The 26373-nt window shown below is 40.5% G+C and overlaps 1 protein-coding gene and 1 long non-coding RNA gene across 2 annotated transcripts in view; one reads left to right on the top strand and one right to left on the bottom strand.

Moving 5' to 3' along the window:
- LOC148133280 (uncharacterized) overlaps positions 1–26373 on the top strand; it is a 265114-nt gene that overhangs the window by 88921 nt on the left and 149820 nt on the right. The gene's annotated exons all lie outside the window — the stretch shown is intronic.
- The window catches only part of DRD4 (dopamine receptor D4), a 33621-nt gene that overhangs the window by 5646 nt on the left and 1602 nt on the right, over positions 1–26373 (bottom strand). The window contains exons 2-3 of the mRNA XM_026668140.2: positions 10602–10714; positions 811–1364 (exon numbers count right to left, since the gene is read on the bottom strand). Coding sequence (XP_026523925.1) covers positions 811–1364; positions 10602–10714 — 667 coding nt within the window. The remainder of the gene's footprint in view (positions 1–810; positions 1365–10601; positions 10715–26373) is intronic.

Genomic DNA, 26373 nt, shown 5'->3' with positions numbered 1-26373 from the left:
GGCTCAGTTGTGGTTGTAAGTTGAGGCTTACCTATACTATCCTTTGCAGTTGCTCTGGTGCATTAACAATAAATCCCAGAAGATCCATTTCCATGAATACATAATTCAATCCATGATAATATAGTTGCAAGAATTATTTGGCATCCCTATCAAGCTGCTGAACAAGTCTTCCTACTCCCATATTGAAGAACATTTTTGTCTCATTCTATAGGTCTCCTAAAAAAATGCCATTTTGTTGAGAGTTTTTCCTGCTAAACACAGAGAATCTTTGCAGGGCACCATTTTTACTCTTCAATCCCTCCAAACCATTATGAAGCTGTAGCAAAAGTACAATAAATGTCTTAGTGTGGGAATGTGGTAGTGGAACAGGATTTAATTGTTTAGATTCTGCCTGCCACACGTCTCTTAAAAGGCAAAGGGTCTTTTAGCAGGAAAGCTGGCACCCAACAGCCCAACGGTACAGTGGTGAGGAATGTGTGCCTGGGTGTACAGTACAAATACACATGTATACTATGAAGGGAGTTTTCAGAGGATTCAGTCTTCTGAGGATGATCAGATGTGCAACACTTACTTTGTCCTTTTGGAATTATCTCTCTAATCAGCCACTAAAGTGCAATTAAGAGACACAAAATGAGGAACCAAAAAAAAAGGAGTTTCTGTGTCATGCTGTACTTATCAGAATGCCAAGTCTCTCTATGCATTCCTTTTCTTTTCTTTTTTTTAATATCCTGGTTTTACAGCTTTCTGGATCTGAAATCAAACTGTCTGATGGTTTACAACCCTGAAAACCACTTAATATTTTATACTCACCAACCACAACTGGAAGCACCTTCATAGCCTTCCTTTCCCTGCCATTGATTTTGGCTGGCTTCCTCCTGAGTTCTCCATTGGGTGCATATTCGTTGTGCGGATAGGACATAGTTTGAATGCCATTGTTATTGTAATTCCTGGGTAAAGAGCAATCAGAGCAGGCATAGGGGTTGAGTTCCTCTGCCTTGATATCCTCCTGGTTCTTCTCAATGATAGGTGGTGGATCGTATACCTGCCTATTGCCCAAATAAATGCTACTCTTCAGCTTGGATTTCCGAGCCTCTTCCCAGCGCCTAAGTCCTTGGAATATGCCACAGTAGAGGACCAGCATGACAGGACATGGAATGAAGAAGGAACAGATGGAGGAATATACAATATAATTGTGGTCCTCCAAACGACAAAACAATGGGTCCCGGTCTGGAACATTGTTGAGGCCAAAGATAATTGGGGAGGCCACAGCAAAAGCAAAGATCCAAGTGGTGGAGAGGAGGATCAACTGACGCAGGTCAATCTGTCGTCGATTGTAGTTCAGTGGGACAGAAACAGCAATGAATCTGGGTGGCAGAAAACAGGGTGTTACCATGGGATTCCTTGGGAAACCAGGTTACTTCACAATGGTAAAACAGAACGAACTCTAGAAGACGGAGCCAGACAATATATGATGTTTCAGGTGCTACTGGGTTGAAATTCCCATTTTGCCTCTCATATTGCCCATTCATTATTTAGAAAATGCAGCATTATTGTGCAGCTATGCCACCACAAGGCAAACACAAAAGGTTCTTTTACCCCTATTTCTCCATTCTGATATATCAACATTTCCCAGTGCAAGTTCTTTGCTCATCCAAATTACCTTGGGCAATTATCAGTTATGCTTGCCTGCTCTATGGAACATTTATTCTCCTCCTAATGGCTCCATGACACTGCTTCTCTCCCTTCAATCAATCCATACTATTGGGAAAGGATAGTTGCAACTACACTGACAGATACATCCTAAAAACTGGGCCTCTCCAGAAGAAAATGGATTTTAATTTTATAGGTCTCAACCTCATTTATTTAGCATATACATTTGCTTCTGTAAAAGTCAGCAGAGTGTGTCAATATTAGGTGGTGGGCTCTGACAACCAAAATATTCCTGTATGACCACCCATTCTTTACAAGGCAGGATTAGGAAAAATGAAGCAGGATTTGCCATTTTCTTATAAGAGAGAGAAAAAAAGGACCTAGCTATTGAGTATTTTTATAGATTAAACCTGCATGAGTCGAATCGCTTTAACATGGTACTTATAAACTCTGAGCTAGTAAAAGAATATTTGACCTGATAAGATGAAAACTTGGTTAGAAATCAGCTTGGTTAGAAATCAGCTTGGTTAGAAATCAACATGGTAATCCCTAAAGTTTGAACTGGAAAAGCCTTTCTATCCATTAAATAGGCCTATCTTATTTCCCTGCTTTGAATTTCAGTTCTATTCAGAGTTGGTAGCCTTGTACTTTGATTTATTTTTCAAATCAAATGCAGCAAATGCTATCAGCTGAAGGGCCTTGTTGTGAAGCCAGGTGAAACTGTAAATAATATCCACAGTCTCCCATATCAGGGTAAAGTCATTTCTTTCAAATGCACAGGAAACTTTATGCTAGTCCCAGGCATTGCTCCTATTTTTATTTTTCCTTAATGCAAACTGACTGTTATATATGCAAAACGATTTAAAAGCATTTGTTCGTGTCATCAGCACTCTTTCACAGTTAACACTCAAGATGCGAAATTTGGGGACAATGGAGCAGATGGTGGTATAAAGTGCAGGGACAACGCACAAGTTTCTACCCAGAGGAGGACATTTTTAGCATGTGGAGGAATACATTCAGCAGCGGTTTTGATTGAATTGATTGTCATGGTCCCAAGTATCCCTGTACCACAAATGAATATATATGAATCACAAATGGGCAATATCTTTATTAAAGGTAGTGGGAGAGGGGGAGAGAATTCATATCTCTATGCAAAGATCACTAGATGTCAGCAAAGTGAAAACACTTTCATTTATCTCTAGATTTTATCTGGATTTTTGAAACTCCCCCAAAGTAAAGTTTCCTTTAAATCAAGCTCAACTCTTGATAATTTTAAGAAATATGTCTCTATGTGGCTTTCTTGGCAACAAAATAGAAATGTCTTTTTTTCTGACTTCTTCCAAGGTATGCTTCAATCTTCCCAAGTCGACAGGGTGACAAGATGCTTTCACCTTCTAGCCTACTGAGGTTTTCTGGAACTCTCCGATTCAAATACTAACTAGGCTCAGCTCTGTCCTCCTTTCTGAGACCATTTAAATGGGCATGAGTTTTTTTGTTCCCCAGAACACTTCATTAAAGAAGTGATTACAAAAAGTAGAGAAAGTAGCGGAAATAGCAGGGTCCAAAAATTAAGCCAGATATTTCAGGTCTGCACGTTAAAGTCACTCTCAAGAGAGACTGTGCAGTATGAATGCTTCAGTGAATTAATAGTGGTATACCAAGCATTTGGAGACCAAAAAAAAAAAAAAGGTTTTTTGTTCTCCAGAACACTTCATTAGAGAAGTGGTTACAAAAAGTACAGGAAGTGGTAGAAATAGCAGAGTCCAAAAATTAAGCCAGATATTTCAGGTCTGCATATTAAAGTCACTCTCAAGAGAGACTGTGCAGTATGAATGCTTCAGTGAATTAATAGTGGTATACCAAGCATTTGGAGACCAAAAAATAAAAATTACCCCTACAGATTTGAAAACACAAAGGCCATTAATCCTAAACTTATCTTTTGCCTTCAGAGCAAACCCTACATATCACATGCTGTAGCTCCAAGCGCGGGTCTAACCAAAAGGCAGGTGCATGGGGAAGGCAGTGTGATTTTCCCATTTGAAGAGGATATCCCAGCCATTTTAAATGTTGATACAAACCAGCAGTTCCTTGGTTGGTAGCCACAGAAAAAAAGAATTGTCACTGCAGCTTTCTTAGTTTTAATAATTCAAAAATTATTTTGAAAATTGGTGGAAAGCAACCATCTATGAGAGTTATGACTACAATGGCCTTCAGTTGGTATGGATAAGATAGTTTATATTCTATTCTTTCAGCTACTGTCCATAGCTCAAAAAAGAAGAAAAGGCACTTTCCCCCTTCTTTGCTCAATGGTGACAAAACATTAGGAGTGATGTTCAGATTTTCTTGGATTGGAAGCAGCTTTATCTGATTAGCTGGACAACAGGAAAAAGTGGGTGGGGATCCTAGCAACTGATAGGATAAACAAAATAGTCAGAAGCAACATATAGGCTACCTATGTTTCCGAGAGTTTCTCAGTATCCTTCTTGCCTTTATTTGGTAGGCCCGAGTTCTTTCTAATAAGAAAAAATCCAAACTGCAATTATTGGAATAATTAGTTCTTCAGCGTCTGTTAGTGAGAAAGGTGTTGATCATGTCTGAATTTGCCTTTCCTGAATAGAATATTGCTTTATAACCACAAAATCCTGCCTTGATAAAGTAGTGGGTGTTTTAGGAGAGCATTGTTCTCTCTACGTTTTCAGCCAATAGACCTAAATTATACAGTATAGACAAAAATGAATTATTAAAACAAAGATATTCTCCTCCATGCTGTATCGAGAGCCCAGGATGGGTTGACTCCTTCCTATGACGTCATAGCTGAGTCTGTACTAAGGTATAAAAGCCAGCCCCCAGGAGAGACCCCAGCTTTAGACTCAGCTCCTTTCAGTCAGTAGCTGTGTCTCTGAAAGCGTTCTGTTAGATAGCACTCACCAGCGATCTTCAGTACCTTTTTGCCTTGCTTCAAGCAGCTCCCAGGGATCTGGGCAGCTGCTCTTCCAGGAGAGCAGGGCTCTCTCTCTCCTGCAACATTGGGAGAAGCATTGCCAGAGTGCTGTGCAGGCAAGTTGGGCAGCGTCTGCAGACCTCCCCACGCCTGCGGTATGAGCGGTCGTAAAAAACGATCGGCAAACCGATAGCAGTGTCAGCCAGCTGATCGTGTGGCCGGCGGCTGCCTTTTCTTTTGCTGCCTTTGCTTGGGGCTCTTTATAGCCTAAGGAGCGATTCTTCTATCTCGGAGCCTGTTTCCCCTAGTCAGTGGCCATCTTGCATTGAAGCCTTCCACCACGAGGTGAGCGGCCATTTTGTAAGCCCGGGGGCCATTTTATACCCTAAAGGATTTAATAAAAAAAAATTCTAAACAGTTTTTTTCCAACACAAGAGCCTTTTATTCTACAAATGGAGCAAGATAAGGCTCAGGCAGAGATTTCCCTCCCAGTGGAGCAGTCTCTTAAGCTCAATAAGAGAAAAAGACGTAGGCAACGCACCCAATCAGTCCAGAGGGAGTTGGCTGCTAAAATCAGAGCTAAGGCTCTAGCCCCTAAGAAGGCAACTCAGGCTGAGTTGAGGGCAGAGAAGTGCAGACATGCGGCCCTGGAGAGGCAGTTCAACAGAACTATTCAACAGAAGGGAGTGCAACTACAGCATGTTTCAGGTGATACCCGTGGGCCCCAGCCAAGCCCTCTCAGGGGAGGAGAAGTTATCTATGAGCATTTCCATCCTCCATCCTGGTCTCCTGAGGCTTTTGCAGAACAATCAGATCCTTAGGATCTCAGCAGATCTGGGCCCTATTTCCAACAGGCTCCTGGGCCCTATGCTCCTCCCCCTCCCTCCAGGCCTCGAACCTCTTCTCAATCTAGACCTGAAGCCACCTTCACTCCCACAGCAGAGGGCCTTCAGCCTTCTGCCTCTACCTTTGAGCATAGACCAGGGAATATCCAAGATGTTGTCTCATTGGCCATTAGGCAGGGATTGGCTGAAGGCTTCAAGCAAATTCTTCGACCTCTGGAAAGGGTTCAGGCTCTTCTCCCTTCTCAATCTATAAGTTCCTTGCCTCATCATCCTGATTTACACAGGCCCCAGGACCTCAGGGTCCATTCTTCTCTATCAGAATGGGAGGAGGTTGATGAGGAGGGAAGGGCTTCACCATATGAACACAGTTACCCCTCTCGTTCAGTGCGTGATGAGGGTAAGATTTTTGACCAAAATCTTTCAGAGGAAGAGGATTCTCGCCCAGAGCAGACATCCTCTGCATTGGTCTTCACACCTACTCTCTTCAGGCCATTACTCAGCAAGGCCTTGGTCACTGCCAAGCTGTCACTGGAGGAAGTGGCTCCTGAACCACAAGGAATTCCCTCTAGCCAAGGAGACTCGCTCTTCTCCAAGCCTGTAGTGCAAGCAGAGGTTTTGCCTTCTCCCATTTTGTTCCTGGACATGGTCAAGGAACAGTGCGCTTCCCCTTCGGCAGGCCTTCGCCCATCTTCTCTGGATAAGCGTTTCTACAACGTCAGCGCAGCCCTGGACAATGCCCTGGCAGTGCCTTCTGTTGACATTCTGGTTCTGGCCTCGTTCTCATCTTCTGGCACTCCCATGGAGCCAGAAGATATCCTGAAACCGGATGATAAATGTTCCGAACAGACCCTCAAGCTTAATCACCAGGCCGCTGCATGGGCTGTTCGGGCTTCAACGGCAGCACCCTTTTTCACGAGGGCATCCATACAATGTCTGCGCCAACTCCAGAATAGATTGCCTGCTTCTGACCTTTGGTCTCACCAAGACCTTAATAAGATTATCGCAGCAGCAGAATTCACTGCGGATGCCACTCTCAATTCCACCAAATTTGCATCTAGGGCCATGGAATCTTCAGTAGCAGCAAGAAGACTGTTATGGCTCTGAAATTGGCAGGCGGAGTCACGCCAAAAATGGAAGCTGGCTTCAGTTCCATTCACAGGCGATAAGCTTTTTGGCGATGCTCTGGAACCTTATCTCATTGAAACCAGAGATAAACGTAAAATTCTCTCTTCCTCTGGGAAGAAAGCTGACTATCACCCAGCTCCTTATCACCCTCCTGCCTTTTGAGCGGAGACCTCATCCCGCTTCCCCCGCTCTCACAGGCCATACTCCCAACGCCAAGACCAATGTGCGGAAGCATCTGGCAGGCAACAACCTTCTGGTAAATGGCCCTTTTTGGGGGGGGAGGGGGTCATTCCTTCCATCACTCTAAGTAATCCCTCATTCTCCCCACACATCGGAGGTCGCCTAGCCTTCTTTGCCTCCAAATGGGAGGAGTCAACGATGGACACCTGGGTGCTCAGCACTATTAGGTCAGGGTTACAGTTGGACTTCCTAACGCCACCCCCAGAGAATTTTTTGATCTGTCCTTTCTCTTGGGACATTTCAAGGCAAGCCCTCATGAATCAGGCCATTTAACACCTTCTTGAAATCAGAGCTATTCAACCTGTTCCCCTCTCTCAACGGGGATGTGGGCTTTACTCTCGCCTTTTCATCGTTCCCAAAGCCTCGGGGTGGTGGTGGTGGCGAGCCATCCTTGATCTAAAATTTCTCAACAAATTTTAAAATACAGGCAATTTAAAATGCAGACTCCGCATTCTATTTTAGAGAGCGTTCAGGAGGGCGATCTCCTCTCTTCCATTGATCTCATGGAGGCTTACCTCCACATCCCCATTGGGCCTCATCATCGCCAGTTTCTCCGTTTCTGTTATCAGAATACCCATTACCAGTATCGAGCACTTCCCTTCGGCCTCTCATCGGCTCCAAGGGTCTTCACGAAGGTTCTGGCAGCATTGATGGCATCTCTGCTTTCTGTTCCAGTGAGGATCCAATGCTACTTGGACGACATTTTGATTCTGTCCTCCTCCATCCATGTGGCCCATCGGGATCTGCAAATTACCCTGTCATATCTCCAGAGCCACGGATTTTCTATCAACACCAAAAAGAGCCAGCTCTCTCCCACAACCAAATTACAACACTTGGGAGCAGTCATAGATACCATGTCGTGCCAGGTTTTCCTGTCCCCAGCTCGTGGAAAGAGCCTTGCAGAGATCATCAGCCAGATCCAGCAACATCAAGCTGTCCCCCTGTCGCTGCTGTCCTGGGGGAGATGGTCTCCTGTATTGGCATCGTCCCATGGGCTTGGTTCTACTCCCAACCGCTCCAATGGTTCCTGCTTCCCTACCAACAAGCAGGAACCAGCCACTCATCCATCAAGGTCCCACTCCCACCACAAATCCGGAGATCTCTCAATTGGTGGCGTTCCCTGTCAATCTGGAAGGGAGTCCTGTTCAGGGTCCCAGACAGGCTAGTGATAACCACCGATGCCAGCCTCCTGGGTTGGGGTTCCCATATGCAGGGCCAGATAGCTCAGGCCGTTTGGTCCAGGTCAGAGTAGACCCTTCCCATAAATTGGCTAGAGCTCAGAGACATTTTTCTGGCTCTCAAGCATTTCAGGCACTCAGTGACCGGCTCTCATGTTCTAGTCCTTACAGACAACATGGTTGCAAAGGTTCATGTCAACCGGCAAGGGGGGATGAGGTCCAAAGCCCTCATGAGAGAGGCTCTACAGTTGGGGTTATGGGCAGAGAAACACCTGTTGTCAATCTCGGTGGACCACATCTCCGGAGTTGACAACTCCCAGGCCGACTGGCTCAGCAGGAGCCTAGTCAATCAGGTAGAATGGTCCATTCCTCCATCTCTATTCAGGGACCTTTCCCTCAGATTCGGAACATTGGAGGTGGATCTCTTCTCCACTCCTCAAAATGCCCAAGTCACCAGATTCTTCACCAGGTTTCCTTGCCAGGGAGCGGAGGGGACCAATGCTCTTCAGTGCAGACGGCCCAAAGGTCTCCTCTATGCCTTTCCCCCGCTTCCCATCATTCCGGCAGTAATTCGGAAGATGTTGGAGGAACGAGCAGAGTTCCTCCTCCTGGCACCCTATTGGCCAAGGAGGCCCTGGTTTGCGGACCTGGTCAACCTATCGGTGGCTTCTCCTTGGAGGATCCCAGCCCATCTAATCTCCCTTCATCAGGGGATTCTGCTCCACCCAGAGCCCCAGTGGCTCAAGCTGACCGTGTGGCACTTGAGCGGCAGCAGCTAGAGGAGGCTGATCTTCCAGAAAGGGTCATCATCACTATCCTGGAGTCTCACAAACCTTCTACAAGGTGCATCTATGATGCCACCTGGAAGGCCTTTTCCCGATGGTGCCTTAGGCAGGGTCTCTCTCCTGCTTCAGCCCAGTTGGCAGAAGTTCTTAGATTCCTTCAGCATGGTCTGGAGAAAGATTTGGCCCCCAACACCTTACACAGGCAGGTTTCAGCCCTCTCCTCGGTTCTTTCATGGGGTTCGCTTCCTTCCTTATCCCATCACCCTTCAGTTAGGAGGTTTTTGAAAGGGGCTTCCAACCTGCACCCACCGGTGGTTCACAGGTATCCTTCCTGGGACCTTCATGTGGTCCTTAATGCCCTTACGAAGCCCCCCTTTGAACCCCTTAGAACAGCGTCTCTCCGTTTCCCGACTCTGAAGGTAGTGTTCCTCGTTTCCATCACTTCAGCCAGGCGGGTTTCTGAGCTCGCTGCTCTTTCCATCAGACAAGACCTTTGTTCCTTTCATGATGATAGGGTTGTTTTCCATCTGGACCCCTCATTTATTCCGAAGGTTAACACCTGGTTTCACAGGTCCCAGGACATTGTGTTGCCTGACTTCTGCCCCCTCCCGCACCATGACGTAGAGTGGCAGTGGCACACGCTAGATGTAAGAAGGGCTCTTAGAATATACATTAAGCGCACTTCCTCCTTCAGGAAGTCGGAAGCCATGTTTGTTTCCTTTTTCCTTTCTCACTTGGGGCACAAGGCCTCTTCTCCTACTATTAGCAGGTGGGTCAGGTCTTGCATTGAGCAGGCCTACAAAGCTGCGGCCCTTCCAGTTCCCCGAGGTCTGATGGTGCACTCTACCAGAAACGCGGCCACGTCTGCTGCCTGGGCGACCCAAGCATCCTTGGAGGAGATCTGTCGTGTGGCCACATGGACATCCCCATCTCCTTTCATCAGACACTACCTTTGCCTTTGCCTTGGCGACTGCAGCCTTCAGCAGACAGGTGCCTCAACGAGTGGTTCAACAGTTGGTGTGATGAGCCGGATGAGGACCCGCCCGTGGACATGCAAGTTTTGGTATGTCCCATCCTGGGCTCTTGATGCAGCATGGAGGAGAATGGGCGTTGGTAGAAGTTACCGTCAACGCCCTTTCTATCTATGCTGCGAGAGAGCCCAGCCCCTCCCTTGATTCGTCCAGAGAGGGTAAGACATATTTTTGTATTCATTTTGTGCTTTCAGAAATACCTTTCAGTCTGTCAAGGTCAAAGCTGGGGTCTCTCCCGGGGACTGGCTTTTATATCTTAGTACAGACTCAGCTAAATGACGTCATAGGAAGGAGTCAACCCATCCTGGGCTCTCTTGCAGCATAGATAGAAAGGGTGTTCATGGTAACTTCTACCAATGCCCATTCTTCAGTCTGCAAAAATTGAATTTTACAATTCAGTTTACAATATCCCACATATATCTGTTAGAGAAATGGATGTTCAGATATATAACTAGTCAAGAAAATTGGGAAAAAATATGTATGTTGATTAGAGAAATCAATGCATTTTTGTACATTCTAAAGCCAGAATGTAGAAAAAAAATACATAGTAAACTTTCACAGAGTGAATATTTATTGATCTATCCACACCTTCTATAGATGCTGAATGAGAAGCTCACAGTCCTTATGGATGGCAGCATTAAACTTACGTTTCCTCTATTTTTTTCTAAAGAACCCTCCTAGAGTTTCTTCAGTGGCCGAGGCAGCTAAAAAGCTGATTAAATAAATATGTATGTATGACACGTGTTAGAACTGGAAAGAGTTGGGAAACTTAGTATCTAAAAGCCATAATGAGCAGAGTTTCTTACCGATCCACGCTGATAGCACAGAGATTGAAAATGGAGGCAGTGCATAGCATAACATCCATGGTCATCAAGGCATCGCATAGGACTGGGCCCAAAAACCAAACACCTCCCTGGAACTGAAGAAAAATAAGTGAATGCATTCAAAGTTCATACTTGAGTGTTCCCTTCACTATATTTTTTAGCTACAATTCTTGTTGGATTCTCAGGTTGTGGTTCTGATACTTTTTTTTTGAGAAGATCCTCTTCAATGGCTGACACTATCAAGAGGGTTGCCAGGTTGCAATCAGGCATTCAGAGCTGTAGCTCTAAAACCAGCAATCAAGTGGTAGTGGTGGGTGAAATAGCTGCATCTCCTCCCACACATGCCTGTCTCAGGGCAATCATTCAGTCTCCTTTGTTGCTATACACCATACTAGGAGGCTTACATGCTGAAACAAATGAGGGGAGGAAAGAGATAGATGGAAGAAGGGGTGGGGGGGAACCTCACCAACCTTGAAAATCAAATATCCAGGATGTGGTATAAAATAGTTTTATTTCCTGGACCATGTATCAACTGTTGTGACTCAGGAGGAGAAATATTTCTCCAGAAGAGACATACACAAAGCCGGTACAAAGATAGCTAAAACATTTATTTTTATCAGTAACAACTGTGGCACATCTTTATAACCAACAGTAAATACCAAATCACTTGATTGAAAAAAGCATTCTAGAATTCTAGATTGCAGAAAGTACGACTTCAGCAACAGAGTGGTCAATGTCTGGAATGCACTTCCTGACTCTGTAGTTACATCCTCTAACCCCCATTTCTTTAACCTCAAACTAACCACTATTGACCTCACCCCATCCCTAAGAGGTCTGTAAGGGGCATGCATAAGTGCACCATCGTGCCTCCCGTCCCTGTCCTATTATCCTCATTTAATTGTACCTATTTCCTGTATTCTTATTCATGTTTATACTTATACCTATTACCTTGTAAGCGATTGACAAATCAAATCAAATAAATAAATAAATACTGTCATATGCACTGATACTGTAGCTCCTCCATCTGTTTGTAAAACCTTGGATTATATTAGGAAGAAAGTAAATCACAAAGCCTTGTGCTAATATCCCTTAATCACCCTGTTGGTGCTATAAATATCAGCTAGGAATGATGTCAAGAGAGGTGGCTTATTTACACCTTATAAACTGTAGCTTCGTCATTTCTTAATTTTCAATCTGATTGAGGGGTCAGGCTAGGAGAAGGCAAATGCCTCCGTAGAAGCACTCATTAACTGCCAGAAGGTTATCCAGCTGTGACTTGGGATTCCTCAGAAGGCCAGGAGCAACTTTTCTAAAAAATAAAAAAAGACTTAAGTGAGATAGCTATCGAATTTGCTCCTTACTTCATTTCTGACAGCTTAAACAAGCCACAATGGGTTGTAATAATAATGATAATAACAATGTCAAGCAATTTAACAACATACTGCAAGGAGGTTAAATTGAAGATTGGTTAACATCTGGTAAAAGCTACCTGACAATAAAAGATCCAATAAAAGGGGTAGCATCAGGCAACTACAGGCTAAGTACCTGCTTACCAACAACTTTTAAATTGCTAATTTATTGGTGGCTGATGCAGTCCAACGGCATCTAATTGAAAATAATCTCTTTTACCTGAGCAGAACGGAAACTGCCTGAACAGCAGATGAACAACAGATCAACTCCTAACTGACTAGATTATTTTGGAAAACTGCAAGAAAAGGAAGTCCAACCTAAATGTACCTTGGATTGATTACAAAAAGACATTCAATTCTCTGCTACATGATAATAGATGATTAGGTATCTAGAAATAATAGGAGTCAGTAGTCTATGGAGATTCTCTGTCAACTAGGTCATGATTGTCCCAAAGGTGCTTTTTCAAAAGGCAACTCGATTTCCTGATTTTTCCTTTGGAGACGTTTCACTTTTTATCCAAGAAGGTTCTGAAAAAAAATTTGGGATGAGAAGCTCTTGGCGCCTTTTTCTCCAAGAGGTATCCAACATAGTGCAATTTTTGAATGTTGGTCTTTAGCATATGTAATATAAAAATGTAATGATTAAAAATATAAAATTCATTTCTTATCCAAGCTTAACTCTAGTGAAACCATGATTTTACTCATGAGAATCAGAGACTCAGTCATCTTTCAGGGAATGCAAAGTTTGAGATTTCCCAGTTTAAGCATTAGCAGACAACGCACAAGCATGTGATCAAACACACACCTTTCTGTCAAATGTGATGAAGCTAAAACTAAAGGGTGTGTGTGAAGAATAATTATTCTTCTTTATGTCACCATGGAAATGATTGTTAAAATAATTAGAATTCACAGTGAGATAATGATCTTATTAGGATTAATCTTATAATATTTTGAGATCTTCAAATCTCTTCATCCGTTAAGGGTTCCCTCCACTTCTCCCTCAGAAAAAATAATGAAGGCAGGAAAAGAAAGAAAAGGAAAGCTGATTGGATGAAGCTAGGACCTGAGTCTTAAAATGGGATGGAGGAAGAGTCACAGGATTAAATAAACTAATCAGCTTTTCCCTCCAATTTTAGTTACAACTTAAAAAGGCTGCTTTACAAGGTTGCAGTTGATATATGAAACCATTATAGCGCACAATGTTTAATTTTTCCCATTTTGCTGAATATAAAATCAGATGGTAAATCTTTATCAAAACACCAGGTGCTTAACAATCAGAGAGAAAAAGCTAAAAAAATCAAGTCCATTTTTATATAAGTAAAGATAAGACACTGGGGTATGTTTTGGGAGAATTTGGCCAAATTACATACTGTCTTTCTAAACCGAATCCATTTGAGGTTAGCATATCTTTTCTAAAAGAAATTTAGACCCTTTCCAATTTGCCTAATTTGAAGAAAAGAAACAAATGCATTTTTTTCTTCCATCCTTCTATCTCTGTGCTGGTGAACAGCTGTACTGAAATATTCATACTAGTTATGTCCCTTTCAAAGGCAGAGGAACAAAGTTTTCAGAGAAAATAGCATCATAAGGATAGCTGTTAGATCATTCATACAATACATTTATCAAGTGACTGAAGTTTTTTTAGTTCAGGTAGTCTGAATCACAGATTAAACAAATGGACAGGATTTGTGTTGCATACAGTGTACACAAAACTTAATCAAGGCTGAAAATAATTAGGCTTAATATGTTGCACAAATCATTGTCATCCTAGCAGGTACAGGGTCTACTGATATGTTGCATCAATACAGCTATTAATTTCTATCACACATACAGTACATACGGTAAACAAAGCCTACAGTGCTGTATATTCATCTGTTTTCTAAAAAGGACTTTCCATCACACTGCTGGGCTATAAGGCTCATGTAAAGCTGTCCTGGGGGGGTGGGGGGGAAGGGTTTTGCATCAACTTCCTACCACATTGCAAAGTGAGAGGATAAAACCATATGGTTGTGACAGCTTCCTTACCTCTGCACATTTGCAGGATAGGTCTTCTGAAACAATTCAGCCTGTGCTGTTCCTAATGTAATTTTTCATAGGGACATTCAGGTGGTTGTATCTTACTCCTGCTGTGATGCTACCCAGCAGGAATTTTTTATTACCTGAATAAACTTGAGTTATTGCGAAGAAAATGAGGCAGTGGTTGATATACTGAATACCCTTGTTTTTTCTTTTGAATTGTTTTTATGTAATTTTCTGATTGAAATAAGTTAAATGTTATTATGATGATTTTATTAACATGCTAGAAACAGGGCAGGGGGAAATTGATGCTGCAGATCTGTGCTAGAACCAAGTGCCATAAATGTTGACTGTGCTAATATGGGCAATTGTATACATTCTAACAGATCATCTGTTACAATTTCCATATGACTTGCAATGCCTTCTCCTTTAATACAGCAAGAGGTAGCAGTCTCTGTATAGACCAGGGGTCTTCAAACTTGACAGCTTTAAGACTTGTGGACTTCAACTACCAGAATTCCTCCTCCAGTCATGTTAGCTGAGTAATTCTGGGAGTTGAAGTCCACAAGTCTTAAACTTGCCAAGTTTGAAGACCCTTGGTATAGATCAACCAACTTTTAAAGTTCAACTTGACAATTTAAAATTATAGTACTCTTTTGCCCCACTTCACACATTTACTGAGTTTCTTCCTGAAAAGGTTAACTGCTTCTTTTGTTTAGGGATAATTCATTGAATAAGCCTTCATTGGCTATATCATACATTTTGGAATGTATGGTTTTTATTAGTTGAAATGAATTAGTTTGCACAAAGTCAAAATTTAAAAAATCGTATTTTATCATCTCATTACTTAGGCAGAGAATTGCTTGCTGCTGCTTTTAATACACACAACATTCCACTCAGTGGTGGGATTCAAATTTTTTTACTACTGGTTCTGTGGGCGTGGCTTGGTGAGCATGTCAGGGGAAGGATACTGTAAAATCTCCAGCCAGAGGTGGTATTTGCCGGTTCTCCGAACTAATCAAAATTTCCACTACCGATTCTCCAGAACTGGTCAGAACCTGCTGAATACCACCCCTGATTCCACTACTAGCTTCGCCCAGCCACAGCTGAGTTACAAAATCTAATCCTTACATAAGTGTCTCCAAGGGAATTTACAAAAGTGGAGCTAACAAGCTTGATCAGAGTTCTGTCCCTTTTAACATGCATGGACATGACACACATATACAAAGGGGAAAGACTTTGCCGATGCCAGGCATCTTGAACTGTTCGATCCCTCTCACACAAAAGCCCTTATTTATGCATGTTATTTGGCAATGCTGTTGGAATGACATGCTACCAATCACTAATGGGAAATGCCCACCAAACTAATTTTGAATTAGCTTTTAAACTCTGTACATCTCCTGATAAGAAAGTTTAACAAAAGGCTTGTTAAATACTCAAACACTGATACATACATATATACATACATAAATATACTCTCTCTCTCTCTCTCTCTCTCTCTCACACACACACACACACACACACACACAAATATGTACCAATCTCTTTTTCTGAGGAATTTGGGGGAAAAAGAGGAAAGGCTAAGGTATATGAAAGAATCAATGTGTTTAACTGAACATCATTCAGTTTGATTGTTCCCTTGTTTCTTTTTCCAAAGCAAATAACAACTCAACTATCTTTCATAATACTCATAATGGCATACCTACAAAGTCATCTGCATGGCTGCCGATTCATTTGCACTGAACGTTATTGAAAAGTACTCAACAAGGATAGATTTTCCAGCCTCATCAAACACAAATTGACCTGGGCCTAATCATTTTAGTCCAACCCAGCAGGCTTACGTCAGTCTCTAGAAGTGGTTCTAAAGAATGTTGTGACTATATTGGCACCTCCAGTCTCCTTTTCTTGGTAAATTACACATTATTTCCTGTTTGAAATGCTGGTAGGCCATTTGGGTTCAGAATTATTGCCCAAGTCAAGCTGAGTTTCATTATTTTTGGTTTCTGGTCTCCTGAGTGAAATGCACAGCATTTTAAAGTCCCAGTGTTGTTCTCCATGGATGATAGCATTGGAACTAAGTAGACCTTCCTCCCAATTTTCTTTTGAGGTGGTAAATAAGAATTGAGCAACCTTTGGATGGCCATAGAATCAGTGGGATCACATGAGCAGGCTCAGTGTGCAGAGGTCTCTGGGGCACCTGTTTTGTTTTTCTAATGTGATAGACTTATTTTGCACTATACAACACAATTTTCACCTATTTTCCAACCAAGCTGGGGGTGGCAGACAGCTATGCTTTCAGTGATAATAGTTAGAAGGGATTCTGAGAGCTGCAAAAAATAAATCAATTAATTAAAAAAATTAAAAGGCAAACAATAACCACAGGTTGCCCATCCCCTTAGGGAACCTGCATTACTTCAAACTGCATTTGTGGTTCACATGCCTAAATCTTGTTTCATGTGTACTGTTACAAAGCCTGGTTCCTCCCTATTGTTATAAAAATAGGGTGATCAGAAATTGCTGTGGAGAGATAAGCCTTCAGCCACCAGGATATCTCCTTGTTTTCAAATCCCAGTTTCCCCTGTAAGTATCTTCCCTGCATCCTTGTTATCTAGGAAATGTTTCTATACTGGAGAATATTGTATTTCATGTGGAAGCCATAAAGTACAATTGCTTCTCAGTAAGTATGTCAACCAATACAATACGTGATTGCTTTTTTTTTTTTTTTTGGAAGGTGAGCATGAAGCACACACGATGACTTTCAGAACCTGAAAATAGCTCTGCAGTTGCAGATCACAGTTGCTGCCATGGATAACCTTTTAAAACCTTACTTTCTGGGTACAAATATGCATAGATTCAAACCATCATTTAATTTCTTCATGTTTTAGGTACATAAAAAGCCTGCATATTTTCCTACCCACAAAACTGTTAGTTTTTTTCCAATTCTTCTAGTGAAGAGCACAGCCCATTCCTTTCAGACAAATCAATTTCATATTTTTTAGTGTCACAGTGCTAAAAGAAAATGGTATCATATTTTCCTTTAGCAGCTTCCCAAAACTGCAGCTTTAAACTGATTGAGAAAAACTGATTTTTTCAGAGTTGTGATAAGAAGGATGCATCGGTTTATGCATAATTTGTTCATCATCTGCATCCAACTCATACTGATGGGATTTGATGTCCAAGGAAATCTGCCGTTGCAAATAAATTCATTTTGTGTAAGTTTTGTATCTCACAGTAAAATGAGACGGCACAAAAATACCATTGTGGCGAAATGGTTAACTGATTGTTGACTATGTCAGTACAAGACAATGTACAAACTGAGACTGAAAATATGATTACCACATGCCAATCATGATCTTCCTTTTAAGACTTTTAAGGAAATAGCATGCCTGAATTGGACATTATCGCCATGTCTGTCTTACTTTATATGCTTCCTTGAAAAAGATAGCCGTGGACTCCCTCATGAAGAAGACAACCCTCAACCAAGCAGAGTTGAACAACTTGAGTCCTTTTTTCAACTTGGTGTTTTTAGGAAGGTTGTTGAAAAGGCAGCAGGGGACTCAAAGATTCTGGGTGAAACAAATTAGCATGTTTTAGATCTGGGCACTGAATGAAAATTGCACTGATCATACTTGCAGCAATCTACTATAGGACTTGGAGGGAGGGAGTAATGACCCTTCTGATCCTTCTTGACCTCTTAGCAGAATTTGGGATAATCGGTGGGTGTTGAACATTTGAGGGCCTGTTTTATACTATCTCTGCTCCTTCTGACTGGGCAGTTTAAATTAAATTCCAACAATATGTTATGCCTGTTTGGAAATATTTGGCTCTATGCTAGATCTCTCACTGGAAGGCATCACATTCCCCTGGAAGAAACAAGTATGCCCTCTGGGGTTTTCTTACACTTGCAGCTCCTGGTTGAACAGCAGATGGAAGTGATGGCTAGGGGAACTTTTAGCTAATTTCAGGCAGCATTCTGGAGGCAGCCTTTCATGGAGCATGATGCTTTGGCAACTGTCACTCATCCCTTTCCATTAACACAATCAGGCATTTTCAGGATAGACTGGATAGAAAACATTTCAATAGGTGCATAAGAATCCAAGAATTTTGACAAGTATCTTTATAGTAGAAAGCCAAAAGAATTCCAGAGACTGTGGTATATCAAAAGGGAGTTCTATTTACTGTGAAATCTAAGTCCAGATTCTTGCAGCTCTTTCTTTTACCCACATAAAGCAAAGAACTAGATGTATCTGTCTTTGATGGAATAGACAGTGACCCTGTTATCTGTTTTGGTAACTGCTAGATTTTGGTATCTGGCTATTTGCCTCTGAATGTGTGAAAAAGTGTGATAAAGATCACATTCAAAAGAGTCTACAACACTTCTTGTACTTTAACAGTTATACAAAATAGACAACTGGCTTGTGCATAGGTACACAAGGAAAACCCAGTGACTGAGATTCCTGCTTTATACAGCTATCAAAGATGTAGGTACCCATTCTCTCAATCGCTTTTTCATGTGCAGGTTCAAAAGAGGGCTTGATCAAGCTCTATTTAGGTATGTGCTTGCACTGAATAAAAATAACCCAGATAAATATATGTAACAAAGAAGTATAACTCTTTGGAGTGAAAAAAATATCATTTTAAATAAGTGTGCTATCTCAACTACAGATTTGGGGGGGGGGGCTCTCTATAAATTTTTTCAAAACATATCATAATTAAAAATGCAGCATTCTAGATAAAAAACACAAAACAAATAAAAAATAATCCAGATAAAGGGAGGCAGGAGGCTGTGCATGTCAATACCATTTCTTACATCCCCAAATGTATCTTGTTTGAAAACAGGAAGTTTGCTACTGAGGACTAAACTATAAGAACACAGTGAACAGACCAGAAAACAAATGGATCGTTAAACAGAGAGTTCTCACTCAAGGCAGATGTGACCAGGCTGAAATGATCTTACTTCAGATACGTTGTGGGAAGATACATTATGGAAAAGGCTCTAATCCTGGGAAAGATGGAAGAAAAGAGAAAAAGTTGACCAGCAGCAAGGTGAATGGATTCAATTACAGTGTTGGTGAATGCAACTGTTGCAAGATCTGAAGGGACAAGTCAGGGATAGATCATTATAGGAAAAATCATTCTATGTAGTTGCTAGGAGTAAAAAAAAAATGAATGGCACCAATAAATTGATGGATTAAATGTCCATTGTTTGTTAAGACCTTCTGGGATTATCCCCTAAAACCCTTTGATATATGTGAGTTCTACAATTTTTCACTCAATGGGGCCATTAAAGTCCTACTTTTCCAAAATAGTCACTTTGTGTTCTCCTATGGAGTGTTCTATAATGTAAATAATGTAAATGAAACTATTTCTACTCATTTTCTTGCAAATGAAAGTAGAAATCCTTTGACTCCTTCACTCAACACCAAAAGATCCTAAGTATTGGGAGTATAGCAGCACATCTAGTTCCATCTTTTTCATTTGCACTGTTTTTACTCTATACATGTCAAATGTTAAGAAAAATGTATAAAGCTGGTTGTTCCTTTAAAAATTACACACACACACACGCTTATTTTGATAAGTCACCTACTGTTTGTTACAGATTGGACAGGGATTATGCAGATGGGCACAACAAGTAGAGCCTCGTTCGCCAACTCATGGAACTGAAACAAGTATAAAATATCCAATACCCTTATTCTACTCCAGACTTTTATTTACTATTAGATTGAACTGCTCAATTAAATGAAAATTAAGAACCTCCTAAAATATTTTGCGGATGAAAGGTGTCAGACACGATAAGAATATTCACAGTGATTTCTACAGAATTAAAATTAAACTTCAGATTTCCAAACTTTCCCACCAAATAAGCCCTTAAATATCTGAATGTCTAGCCATTTTCCTGCACAAATATTCTGATGTTAAGCAAAACATTTAATAGTTATTTTTACTTAATTGGTGATAACTAAATTGGAAAGCTAAATATAAGCCAGGAAAGAAAGAGTGGATTCCCAGAAAATTATGGTCAACTGTCTATGATATTCTAAATTCCTCCCTCTTCCATGATTATTTTATAATTTGCTCTGTATTCTATAGGTTTCACTCCAGCTGCATGCAATGGGAAATCAAAGAAATTGAAGTTCAACCCCTTTGGAGACTTGAAAATTCTGAGTATTGGTACAGTTAACAGTCTTAGATTACAGATATAGTATCTCTATCTTATGTTAACAAAGGGAAATATTTATCCATCCTGGCAAAGGACAGTCCAAATGTAATTTAAGCCAGGAAGGTACAATCAAGCAAGAGTCTACTCTAGGGCAAAAAATGGCCAGTGCTCAGTCAAGATAAAGTTCCCTGAAAACAGGTAAGGGGAATGCTCTGTGTATATATGTGAAGGAAAAGAAAATTTTCAGGACCCTGGACAGAGCCCAGAATTCAATGTGGAATTTAGTTAAAACCAAGGTTTTTGGTTTTTGTTTTAAATATTCCATAAACTTTACTGTGTTTCTACACAGAGATTGATCTCAGAAGCTAATCTCTAGTTGATAGTTGGTTGGAAAACTGCCTGGGATTCTCAAAGCTGTTGGCTAGATTGGAAAGTTGAAAAGCACATTTCAGCAGGCGGCGATAATAAACCAGATCTGTATCACCATCAAGAAAATGGCATAAGTAGAATCCCCAGGCGTTGAGCTCCATTTAAACATTGTCTTTTTACCTCTCAAATGTGCAGAGACTTAAATGGGAGTCCCTTGGATTGAAACCTTCCATTCCACTGTGTCTCCATAGTTACCTTTGAAGACAATTTATGTTAGGGTCTCTCTGGAACCAAGTTCTAAGACTGAATCCTCTGGGGATCCAGATTGAAGATTCTTTAACTTAGGGTATTTTGGGTTGAATAACAAATTCAGAGTCTCTAAGTCCACATCACCAGTTCCTCCACATCTGCTTTGCCATTTCCCACCTATGAAATCAAAAGATAAACTATTTATTAGTAAGAATTTTATTTGGAAAGTAACTCTGATGTACCAGAAATGGAGTAAAATAAAACTACATTTGTGGGGGGTGGGGATAAAGTGTGATGGCTTATATATGATACTAACTGTACCTGTATTCTATTTCACAAAACCAGCAAGTTCCTGCTGGGTAGATCAAACTTTCCCTTTGAATGACAAATTAAACCAGGTCCATTGCTTATTAGCAAGCAAAGATTTAAAAATCTCAAGAAGGGAATTGCTTAGCTTATCACTATGATTCACTCTCCTCTTTTTCCTAATGAACTGTATTAAAAATAACTTCCTAAGTAGTTAACTTGCCTCAATAGGAAACTTGCCTCAATAGGAAGTAGCAGCCTAGCAGGGAAAAGACTATTAAATTGACCACCCACTGGCTTTACCTTTTATCCAATACTAATAGAAGTCACAGTACAGTGATAAAAAATTGCTACTAGGATCTTAATAGAGAAAACCATATAATGTATTTCTGCTTACGCCAAATTGCTTGCAGTAGAATTTGTCTACTCTGGCACGAAGAAATAAATGAGACTTTGGGGATACCAGAAAAGCTGTCAACCCTTATAGATGGAACTGTAATGCCAGTAATATTTGGTATTTAAAGACCCAGAGTGTTATCTAAGAAAAGTGCACACATCTACATACAAACCAAGCTGAGGTACCCAGTGTAAAGTCTACATTTTAGCTCTCACAGATGAGAGGAAAATAATACACTTTTAAAAGATTCTGAAATTGAAATATGCTGAATACTGACACTCTTAACCATGGTAACTGCATTAAAGGCAGTGGAATTTGCACAATGCACAAATGCCTTTTCTGTGTGGGCCTTACAGTTTCACATATACACCAACATTAACTGGGGCAATCAATGAATGATATATCTCTTGTGAAATGTTCTGATTCTATTCTCTCTTTCTCACAAACATCATTCCAAACTGGGAAGATCTACATATAATAAGGTCTAAGCTTACTCTTTCAAGAAACTCAAATCAAGCCAATAAAAATTAATTATTGTATCAAGTAGGATTTATTTGTGGGGAAGCTGCTCAATGAACCCAGTGCAGCAATGTGATGAAAAGCCAACCTTCTGAATCTGCTAGCTCAGATAATCTGTTCAGGGGGGAAAATCCATCTAAGATGATTAAACATCAGTATTGCTCTTGCTGAAATAAGTGCTACACAACAGAGCACAGCATAAGCATGTAATTTTAGTTGATATGTTATTTTTGACCATGAAACTTGCAATTATATATTGCTCACTGCTCTGAGAGCAAAATCCAATGGACACTCTTACTCCCGGGTCAGTCTACTTATCCATCTATTTCCAAACAAGGTTGCATTGTTGCTTATAATTTTCACTGATGCCTGTGAAAGCTACAATTCTGCATGAATAAAAATATAAACAGACATCTTTTAAACCACCCAATGTTCTATTCAAAGACAATAGATAATAACCCAGCCCTGTAAATGAGAGAGTCACATTCAAAATCTATATTTAAAAACAAAGCTGTATAAAATGAGAAATCCACTCTGGATGGGAAGGAGTCTCTACAAATTTAAAAAAAATCCATGATATTATACAACATTGCAGCAGAAAAAAGGCACACCTTGCTCATACTGTATAATTATTCTTAAAGAAAAAAGGAGAACATTCTCACACATAATGGTTACAAAAGTAACTTCTCTAAAGAAGATAAACTGCATCCCAGAAAAAGGACAGGGAAGAAACTACTCTAGATACAGCTACCAGTTGCAGGAAAAATGGCTATAATTTATTGTACTTTCCTTGTCAAAAAGAATATTCAGTTCAAATTGCAGACACACAAGGGATGTACACCAGCCATCAGCCAGAAAACCACAAGCCACATGGGATGATGAATCCTGCATTCCACCCCCTCTGGAAATATCCACATGGCAAAGTGGGGACAACCATCATCCATCAGTTAGAGAAGGCACTGCAAACAGAATTTATTTCTTTCCTTAATAAACAAAGCACTGTATGAAAACAACCTCCTCGATTTGTCCACTGGTGCAGAATTAAAAGTATTTTCTTAAGAGTGTAGGATGGTATAAATTATCTCATAGATATTCTTGTAAATGTATTCACTGCCTTCCCCATTAAATGAAGCCACCAGTCCTTCGTGTTATCTGATATTGGTCTTCTCATTGGGACATGAAGTCCTACTACTTGAGCGCTGAGGTTTCCAAAAGACTAGAAAATTCTCTAAAGGTTCTAAACCAATTCTCTAAACCAAAACGCAACTGCTTCTCTTCCTTAATCTTCCTTTGTTTTGGCCACTTAAGTACTGGTGCATTTTTATGGACAGATGTATACATGTTATTTGCTGAACTGAACACGGGCACTTTAATAAAGTTCTTTTTTCAAAGGCTGCGAAACCTAAAAGACTATCAAAAACTCAAATGAAATGGTTGATGGGTTGCACGCTGTTGAGTGAACCACAGATGGTTCAAATTTGCCAGCATAGACATAAAGTAGATTTGCCAGCATAAACTAACAAATACCAAGATGATTCACACTTCTGTCTTTTATAGTCTCCAATTTGCTGTTGATGCTTTACTTCCAGGACACACTAATCTCCTAAACCTTTAGCAAATCTTTCCGGTCCTCATGCTGGTTTCTAAATGTACAGAATTGCATTTGGCTTTGGCTGAAAATTACAAAGCAGCATTGATTTGGTTTTATTCTATCTTAGCCATTGCAGTGTTCACCATCATGCAAATATCATTTACAAATAAGGCATTGATTCAAAGATCCACTGCTATAATAAAGCTAGGTGGTATATTCTAACCCTGGTAAGCAAAGATCTTTGTATCGATTTTCTTTAGCCTTGGAAACTGCAGAAAGCCAGAATCAAATTCATTGAAACACATATACAGGGACTCAAAGGTCGCTGCATCTTTTGGCTTACTTAAATGGAATCCGAGGCTGCTCTCCACATCAAAGGTCACATCATCATAGAATACCGGCATTTGTTAAACACATGCACAGAATAATGTTTTAGCACTCATTGAGCTCCTTTTCTTCTTTAAATGAGATGTACCCTTGGAAACATGAGTGCTTTTTTCATCTAATAACAGCCTGTTAAGATAATGGATAATAATAGGGCGCGGTGAATGTGGCATCATTGTTTCTAATTCACATTCTGATACATATTCTTGACATTCAATCTACTCACATGATTTCCATTAACTTCAAATGATTCTGAATCAGATCGAAGAAGGATCGGCACTTCTATTTTGGACCATATTTTTAGTGAGGCTGAAAACAGAAACCTTCTATGTGCACATACTTTGAAGTGTGACAAAATTATCATTACTCCAAAAAATGAACATCAGAAAGGAAAGGCATCTATATTTCCCCCAGTCACTCTAGCTACTCACAACCTTTTATCTCTGAAACTCCCTTACATGGCTTACAAATGCTCATCTTTGGAACCAGATGTCTTCTATAGCTAGAGGTAACATTTGACATATTTTGTTTGCCAAACATTAGAGTCACCTGTTGCTGCAGATTTATTAAAGAATGCTTAATCTCCAACTAGTGTAAACATCTCACGTATCAACCCGCTGACTTAATCATAATTATCATTAAGGATCCTATCATTTTTCTGAATTTCAAATTATCCAGGTGTTTCCCATTAGACCTATGTTCGTTCCATCATCAGGAAATTTTAGACCACATCCTTTAGCACCTCACTTCCTAGAGTGGCATTTATTTTTCAGTAAACATGTTTTGGACTAAGTCATGTTTCTATGAAACAGCATTTTAATCTTGATTAAAGACCCATTGGTCTAGGTTTTGTATTATGAGACCCATTTCTTCAAATTACTTAATGGAAGCTTGTGCAACAGGCTATGGAAAGATTACTGCAGTTTAGCTATTAGCTAGCACTTAAGCAATACTGCACCTGGCCCAAAAATATCTAAACAGAAAGGTCACTTAAAAATACTTAAGGCAAACCTTTAAACCTTCAATTTCTCATATCTAAAAAGATAGCGACAATATATCTGTCCAACTCCTCCTCCTAAACCAGTTAATGTTTTGTTAATATAATCTCCAAGACCACTATTTCTGTGGGCATTTTTATTATTGTTCTAATTGTATTTATTGAACTGTGCTTATATCTTAACTTTCTTCCAAGTGCAGTTTCACATTCACATGCACTCCTTCACATTATTTTCAGGGTATGAAAGGATGAAGACAGAATGACCAAAGTTTATCTCTACAGCTGCTTTATCAAGTGAAATTTTGAAAGAGATTTCTCCAACTTTGAATTGACACTTCAGTCCATCACTCGAATTATTCTCGATAAGTAACTCTGCTCACATAACCTTTGTTAGAGTCAAGTAATGAACATGCTGGCCAACTCTTTTTCCATCACCTTGTCCATTGGGAGAGTTCAGTGAATGCTAGAAGTACCCAACCTTCCACCTCCTGATGAACAAGCTCATTCATATCTTTGTTTGTCAGGAGCTTCTGGCACAGTCCAAACCTGAACCTGTCTAACTCTGACATAAAGGTCATAATATATCATGTGCCTTCAAACTGTAGTCCTCGTGTAGGAAGCAAATGTACTTAATATGTTTAAGAAAAATATATTTTATGGTGGAGAAGCCATCATACAGAAACTATAAAATAAAACAAATTAAGGACCCAACAGAATTGCAGCATTTCTTCTGTAGAATTAGACTAGTCTAGAAAAAGAACTGCTATTTCATTTGGATTGTGGATACATCCTGAATAATAGACCAACTTCCAGGATACAAAGGTCCTTATATAGGGGGTATTTAGCGTCTTTTGTTGCAATTTTATGGGCAACTCACCCGTGTATGAATTGGATGGCCATATAAATTTAATAAAAAGAAATACCAATGAAATAATTTGTTCAGTTACCTCTGTCTTTTTAGTGACCTTTTTAGTAGGAACAGATAAAAGAGGGAAGAAGTAATGAAAAAACCTGAAGGGGTTTTAAAAGGAATATGATGTGATGAAGACCCCTGTAAATATCATGAATGAGACAAGGTACTTGCTAGGGAAAAGCTTTATTTGGAAATACAATCACTCTGGGCTGGTTCCCTGCCTAGTTGCCTAACCAGCCAGATGATAAGAGATAATCATAGTTGGAAGGGAGAGGTCATCTAGTCCAACCCCATCCCCCAAGCAGGAGACCCTACCCCATTTCTGACAGATGGGAGTCCAATCTCTTCTTGAAAGTCTCAAGTGATGGAGCTCCCACAACTTCTGAGGGCAACCTGTTCCTTTGGTTGATTTACCTTCCACCAAGGCTGGATTGACTGCAATAC

The sequence above is a fragment of the Notechis scutatus genome, chromosome 1 (assembly GCF_049901735.1).
Source record: "Notechis scutatus isolate UNSWTSFEM ecotype Mainland chromosome 1, rNotScu1.2, whole genome shotgun sequence".
Classification (NCBI taxonomy): domain Eukaryota; kingdom Metazoa; phylum Chordata; class Lepidosauria; order Squamata; family Elapidae; genus Notechis; species Notechis scutatus.
This window is presented reverse-complemented; position numbering and strand designations above follow the sequence as displayed.